We start from the raw sequence: 7,733 nt of genomic DNA, 5'->3' as shown, positions 1-7,733 counted from the left end.
TGTTTCCCTAGACCTTTAGGTGTTTGGCTCTTAGAGCGACAAACAGATGAGATCTTTCAAGACTTTCAGCAAACACTCAGTTGTATTTATCGATGTCTTTCAATGGTAAATAAATAAATAAATGACCTAGATGAATAAAAATCCTGCAGATGAATAATCTCACGTTCTGTCTATGATGTTTCAATATTCTCAAAAAAACAACTATTGCTCTTTTGTCGATTTTTGACAACCTGCGTGTGAAAATTTTGGACTTAATTTGGTGCTTAAAATGTTCCTACATAGAATTTATGATATGTGTTATGGTGTAAGGATCAGTGACCTGCCTAAAGATGATCACTGGCCATTTCTGGAGATGTTGTTTTTTTTCATCTACATAGTACATAGTGTTTGGCTGTAAGGCAGCTAGCACTTCGTTATATGATAAATTCCCAACCTTCAGAGATTGAATATTAGCTCGAGATTGATCCTGCCCTGTCTGATCCTGACCACTGGCCATTTCTGTACATGTTGGGTTCTTTGGTGGTGTTTTGGAATCTACATAGTTTATTATTACATGGGGTTTGGCTGTAAGGCAGCTAGCACTTCGTTATATGATAAATTCCCAACCTTCAGAGATTGACTATTAGCTTGAGACTGATCCTGCCCTGTCTGATCCTGACCACTGGCCATTTCTGTACATGTTGGGTTCTTTGGTGGTGTTTTGGAATCTACATAGTTTATTATTACATGGGGTTTGGCTGTAAGGCAGCTAGCACTTCGCTATGTGATAAATTCCCAACCTTCAGAGAATATTAGCTTGAGACTGATCCTGCCCTGTCTGGTCATCGTCACCACTGGCCATTTCTGGAGATGTTGGTGGTGTTTTCACATCTACATATTACATAGGGTTTGGCTGTAAGGCAGCTAGCACTTCATTGTGTAACAGATCTGTTGGAGATTGAGTGATGGCCTGAAACTGACCCTGTCCTGTCTGATCCTGACCGCTGGCCATTTCAGCACCTGTTTTGTACAGAGAATTCAGCTGTGAGGCAGTAGGCCGTGTGCCATAAGATAGATTTCTAGCATCCAAGGATTCAGTGTTGGTCTGAGACTGACCCTGCCTTGCCTGATCATGACCACTGGCCATTTCAGTAGCTGTTTTGTGCTTGTACAGAGAATTCAGCTGTGAGGCAGTCGGCCGTGTGCCATAAGATAGATTACTAGCATCAAAGGATTCAGTGTTGGTCTGGGACTGACCCTGCCCTGCCTGATCATCACCACTGGCCATCACAGTAGCTGTGGTGTTTGTGTTGGATTCAGTGTTGGCCTGAGACTGACCCTGTCCTGTCTTAACACGAGGGTTGTCAATATCTTCATACTGGTGATCATCACCACTGGCCACTACAGTAGCTGTGGTGTTTGTGTTGGATTCAGTTATGGTCTGAGACTGACCCTGCCCTGTCTTAACACGGGGTTTATCAATGTCTTCGTACTGGTGATCGTCACCACTGGCCATTACAGAAACTGCTGCGTTACCTGTACCTGCATACATAGGATTTGGCTTTAAGGCAGCTAGCACTTGGTTATGGGATGGATTTCCAACGTTCAGACATTGAATGTTAGCCTGGCCCTGCTCTGCCTTGTCAACATCCTCATACGGGTTATCCATAACTGAAACTGCCGTGTTTGTGTTTCCAACAACAACATTGGGATTTAACCCTAAAGGGTGACGCCTGCTCTTTATCTTGCACCACACTGTAAAAATGATGGCGCTAATCAGGGCAATTCCAGTAACACGTGTGTTCACCCCGGCAGAAATCTCAGAATGACCGATCTCGTGGTGGCTGGCCCCCCTGGTGAGGTTCGGGATAGTACGTTAATTAACTGATTTGACCTGGGCCAAATCACTCCTATGAGAACAGGTAGGGGGAAACTGGGAAAAGATTCTGGTTTGTCTGGAGTGATTGCAAGGGGCGGAGTTAGTGTTGCTCTGTTTTGCCTGCGGGATCTGATATTGGGGCAGCATTGACCTTAAAGTACCAGTGATAGTGAGAGTTGTGTGAGATCAATTGGATATCAGCTATCCGTGTTAATGCGGCCGGCTGGGGGGAACTGGGAGCAGATTCTGGTTTGTCTGAAGTGATTTCATAGGGCGAAGTTAGTGTTGCACTTTTTTTGCTTGTGTTTTCTGCGGGGTTTGCTGTTGAGCCAGCGGTGGTTTTAAAGACTGATGGGCTAGTATTGCTTTCCGTGATACTAACTGAAGGTGTTGACACTGCAGCAGAACAGCTATCAACAGTTAGTGGTGATGTGGTTGCCTCTTTACATGTCAATTCTTTAGGATCGACATCTACAAGCTTCTGTCCCTGAAGTTTGGCGGGTTGGGCACAAATGATCCTGTTCTTAAGTGCATAGATTAGCCTGACGGGAGCCATCCTACAGTCACAGTGCCAGGGGTTGTCGTCAAGTTCTATTATGTCATTAAATGGGAACAAGCAGAAGACTGAAGGGGGAATGGCCGTCATTTTGTTGTTCGAAAGCCACAACCCTTGTAGCTGGGGAAGATTTGCAAGTGCACCAGAATGGATTGTAGTTATTTGGTTGCTGTTCAGGTACAACCATTCTATCTGGGGCAGATTTGCAAATGTATCAGAAGGGATGGTAGTTATCTGGTTGATGCTCAGGTACAACTGTTTTAGCCGGGGTAGATTAGCAAATGCACCAGAATGGATGGTAGTTATCTGGTTGCTGTTCAGCCACAACTCTTGTAGCTTTGGCAGATTTGCAAATGTGCCAGAATGGATGGTAGTTATCTGGTTGTCGTTCAGGTACAACCATTCTATCTGGGGCAGATTTCCAAATGTGCCAGAAGGGATGGTAGTTATCTGGTTGTCGTGCAGGTACAACTCTTGTAGCTTGGGTAGATTTGCAAATGTGCCAGAAGGGATGGTAGTTATCTGGTTGCTTTTCAGCCACAACTCTTGTAGCTTTGGCAGATTTGCAAATGTGCCAGAATGGATGGTAGTTATCTGGTTGTCGTTCAGGTACAACCATTCTATCTGGGGCAGATTTCCTAAATGTGCCAGAAGGGATGGTAGTTATCTGGTTGTTGTTCAGCCCCAACTCTTGTAGCTTGGGCAGATTTGCAAATGTACCAGGATGGATGGTAGTTATGAGGTAACGGGCCAGGTTCAAATATCGTAAGTTGGGCAGATTTGCAAATGTGCCTGCTTCAATCGTTGTTATCTTGTTGCAGTACAGGTGCAAGCGTTGTAGCTGGGGCAGATTTGCAAATATACCAGAATGGATGGTAGTTATCTTGTTGTTGTCCAGCCACAACTGTTGTAGCTGGGGCAGATTTCCAAATGTACCAGCAGGGATGGTAGTTATCTGGTTGTAGGACAGGTACAACTCTTGTAGCTTGGGCAGATTTGCAAATGTACCAGGATGGATGTTGGTTATGAGGTTACGGTGCAGGTTCAAATATCGTAACTTGGGCAGATTTGCAAATGTGCCTGCTTCAATCGTTGTTATCTGGTTGCGTTTGAGGCACACAGAACGCAAGTTCTTATACAATAACAGCTCAGACTGCTTTACAGTTTTGATACGGTTACTAAGTAGATTTAACTTAGAGATGGATGTTGGGAGGTCCTGAGGGATGCTGGTGAGGCCCTTTCCGCAGTGTGATGATGATCTACAGTCGCAATCAGCTTCTGGCATGTTGGGCTCCTTCAGGATGATGAGAAGGAAGATCAGCACGTGCCGCAGCTTTCTTCCCATGGTGCTATGTCACCTAAACAGAACGGCAAGCCTCTCATGTAATAGATCACACCAATCTTATGTCCTGGACCTGAAACGTGACTTAGTCAGCAAATCAGCAGTGACAGACCCCATCATGAGAAGTAACTGTAACTAGAGGTTTAGCTATCTCATATCATTATGAAATGTTTAGGGCCTGTAAATCTCACGTATGGTGATTACCAGCTGTAAAAGACTTACATTTGCAATCTCGCTCATCAGCAAAAATACCTATGCAAAGTATTCACATTGCCAATGCATATGCATAGTTATTATGATAGTAACATGCAACTCAATGGTGAAATCGTTATAATTTTTCATGAGAAAAAAGTGTGTAATATTAAACTGGATCAAGGCGTAAAAAGAGTCTCTTTATTCACAAAAGATTTAGCTTTACGCCAAAAAACAGTTACTCAAGCAACTGGATATGATTTTGAAAACGTCAGACGTTTCAGCTAGTATCCACTAGCTTTCGTCAGTGACTGAGAGACCAGAGGGGAAAGTAGGTCTATAAGCACAACCTATTGATTGATATGCAAATAAAGTGAAGACAAATTTTTGGAAGTCGAAAAAGGAACAAAAGTCAGACAAGTCAAGACAGGATGATGCAAATTAGTCTGAAAGCTCCTGTTATACAGAACAGGAGCTTAAGTGTTGTCTGTCCTCGGGGCTGATTTAGCTTTACTGATTGTAAACTGGCATACACGTACCAGTCACGATAGCTTTATTTGACAGTTTCTGGGTGGGAACTGGAGCAGGGCTTACTCCGTTGTTCTTGGGGGGTGTTCTCCTTCGGTAGCTGATCTATAAATAATGCCATGTGACAAAAATCCAAGTCGTATATACACACAGTCACGGTGATTGCCTGAAAAGTGCTTTCCTAGATGGATTCGAAGAGGTAACGAGTGCAGTGCTTTTCGTCTGAATAGAAGTGCGTTCTTGTGCGGAAAATGCGATGCCTTTTATTTAAAGAGCGGGGGTGATTTTTGGACAAAGAAGTTCGGTGCTTTTGGGGATCAAGACATTTAAAAAAGAGCGCTGCTTTCTTGTATGAAGAGATTTTGGGTAGAAACCAGAAAGCCGTCAGTAGCCTATCCGTAATGCCGTGTGACAAACAACACAAGATAAAGCTTATATGCGTGGTGGAATTAATTGTCTGAATGGTGCTTTGTCGGATGAGGTAAAACGTTCGGTGATGTTCGGGTGAATAAAAGTGCGTGTCTTGTTTTTAACATGGAAACGAAAGGCGCAGCACTTTGTTATGAAGAGGCCGGACGTATTTTTGGGACAAAGAGAAGATTATGACAGCTTTAAATCTTGTACTTTGAGCGTGGACATGACTGATTTTTGGCCTTGTGACTTAACAGCAGCACTGCAAACAAATGAAAGTAGAATCTCTAGTTTCCCGTTTCAGACTTTTTTGTAGACAAGACGTGAGGTTGCTTTTTTTTAGGTTTCATTTTCAGCACAAATGTACAAGATTTCTTCCTGTGAAAACTTTTTCTCCATTATTTTTGTCCCCTCCATAAAAAACATATATCTTTATGTGTGTGTGGTAATATTCTATCTGGAAAAGGACAGAAATTAAAACTGGAAAGATAACATTTGCAAAGCAAATTCCTAATGTTAACTTTCACATTGTTTAGCCAAACAAACTGTTACAACTGCACAGTCCATTCTTACTCAAAGCCAAATACATTGATATGCATGGTGACCAGCCCCTCTAAATCTGTTCTGCCACGTCATGTAACCCAACACCACTGCTACAGCACAAGTTACCATGGTGACAGACGTCTGGTCCAGGTCATTGACTTTATTTGTTTGGAACGTAAGAAGTAGAAGAAGCTAAGCAAAAACGATGTTTTCCTTCTACATGAAAAACTATAGATACAGCGTGGCCAAACGATGGACTGCAGTTGGATAGAGAAAACATGATGTGGCGTCGGGTGGTGTAGTGGTTAGAGCAATAGACTGTGAACCGGGAGACCCGGGTTCGATTCCGAGTCGTACCCGGGACACGTCTGAACATGCGCCCCGACGTTGTGCCCTTGGGAAAGGCACTTTACACGAATGTCCTCACTCCACCCAGGTGTGAATGGGTACCTAACTTCGGTTGGGGAAAGTTGTATTGAGGTCACCTTGTGGCGCCGAATGGCAGCCGCACAGACCCTTGCGACAGTTCCAAGGTTCCAAAATTGATTGTGGAACAAATATGTGTATTATTTGTATTATTTGATTGTTGTAATTGTTGTGATTTGTATTGATTATTATGTGATACCCTGCACCAATTCAGCCGTATAAAGGCTGCGACTGCACGGGTACTGTTTGGACAATAAAAACCATTTATTAATGACAATATAACTGTGACTGCTACGTCCAATGAAGAAGCAACTGAAATCTAGAGAAGTAACATTTGCAAACAAATGCATAATGTTTACCTTTGGACATGGTCTGCTCTGTTAATTCTTACTCAAACACATTCACATACATGTACAATGTGCTACTAGCATATGGTGACAGGAGCAGAGCAGACCATGAAATTGCAACATCATGTAACCCAATACCGGTCACCATGGTGACAGATGTCAACAAATCATGTCATTGGCCAGGTCAAAGGTTAGTGTTTGGAACAGAAGAGGAAGAGAAGAAGGAAGAAACTTAGCAAAAACAATATCCATGGCAAGAAATTGAAAACAAAAAAACTGGGCATTACAGGAGCTTTCTGCCTAATTTGCATTATCTTGTCTTGACTTGCCTGACTTTTGTTCCTTTTTTCGACTTCCAAAAATTGTATTCATGTTATTTACATATCAATCAATAGTTTGTGCTTATAAACCTGCATTTCTCTTCTGGTCTCTCAGTCACTGACGAAAGCTAGTGGATACTAGCTGAAACGTCTGGCATTTCCAAAATCATATCCAGTTGCTTCAGTAACTGTTTTTTGGCGTATAAAAACTGGGCTGATTAGGTAAACCAATCCAAGAACTTCCTTTTAAAATCCTCTCTCTAAACATGAATTCCACAGTAAGTGCAAATGATCGCGCAAAAGAGCAAAAAATGTGGCACCGACTTTCCAAAACAACATTTATGCTGACAGCTGTCTACCCCTGCCGACACTGAAAAAACGTCACAATTTTCCGCCTTAACATCTGCTTAGAAAATTATAACTTGATTAAAGCCTCGGTCACAACCCGCCGTACGTGCTTCTGCGTGCTGTCTACGTGCAAAAACGTGGGCAAACGTAGGGCATCCGTGCGTGGTGAGTACCACCTCCGTACGGAATTCTACGGATTTGGGAGCACACAGACACGCCGTAGAACTTTAAGTGCATGTAAAACTTTTTTCTACGTGCGGTCTGCGCGTGCCCCGTACGTGCCGTGCGGAAGAAGCACGTGTGAGTACGACCTCCTTACGGTAAAGTTACAATCGCACAGAGATCGTACGTTGTAAGCAAGTACAAGTCACTTACCACTTGCGCAACGTACGATGCACGCAACCGCTCACAGCCAGACGTGGCGTGCAGACCCCACTCTTACACCTTGCGCAACCGTGCGAGTGACGTGCGTCGATGCCACTCCCTCCCCACGTTTTCAGAAAAAAACGAAGCAAACGTAGCCTCCCAAAAAACGTACGGACAAAAAGCACGTACGGCGGGTTGTGACCGAGGCTTAAGGCATAGCAAATTGATACAACCGATTTAGCTGGTCGTCAACTGGCAGACTCATACCTTTTGGTAGGAAATCGTAAAAATGACTCGGGTACAGGTTGCTGTTTTTCTTGTATGGTGTCTGCCTCCTTCGGTAGCCGATCCACAATGCCGTGTGCATGTGACAAACAACCCAAGATTAGACTAAGCTCATGGTAGGATAGATTGTCTGGGCGGTACGTTTTTGGACGAAGAGGAAAGACGCAAGTCGCTTTCTGGATTAAGAGCGCTGCTTTCTTGAGCGGAGAGA

The 7,733-nt window shown here is 43.6% G+C and overlaps 1 protein-coding gene across 1 annotated transcript; it reads right to left on the bottom strand.

Moving 5' to 3' along the window:
- Positions 1–1,889: 1,889 nt before the first annotated feature.
- On the bottom strand, positions 1,890–3,759 carry LOC109473160 (carboxypeptidase N subunit 2-like). The gene is made up of 4 exons (XM_019773046.1): positions 3,586–3,759; positions 3,203–3,450; positions 2,306–2,841; positions 1,890–1,912 (listed from the first exon to the last, which is right to left on the bottom strand). Exons 1-4 carry the CDS (start codon positions 3,757–3,759, stop codon positions 1,890–1,892), a joined length of 981 nt encoding a protein of 326 aa, XP_019628605.1.
- Positions 3,760–7,733: the final 3,974 nt, after the last annotated feature.

Source organism: Branchiostoma belcheri, unplaced genomic scaffold (assembly GCF_001625305.1).
Source record: "Branchiostoma belcheri isolate BF01 breed outbred unplaced genomic scaffold, Haploidv18h27 scaffold290, whole genome shotgun sequence".
Classification (NCBI taxonomy): domain Eukaryota; kingdom Metazoa; phylum Chordata; class Leptocardii; order Amphioxiformes; family Branchiostomatidae; genus Branchiostoma; species Branchiostoma belcheri.
The sequence above is the reverse complement of the archived record's forward strand: the minus strand, read 5'-3'. Positions and strand labels throughout refer to the sequence as shown.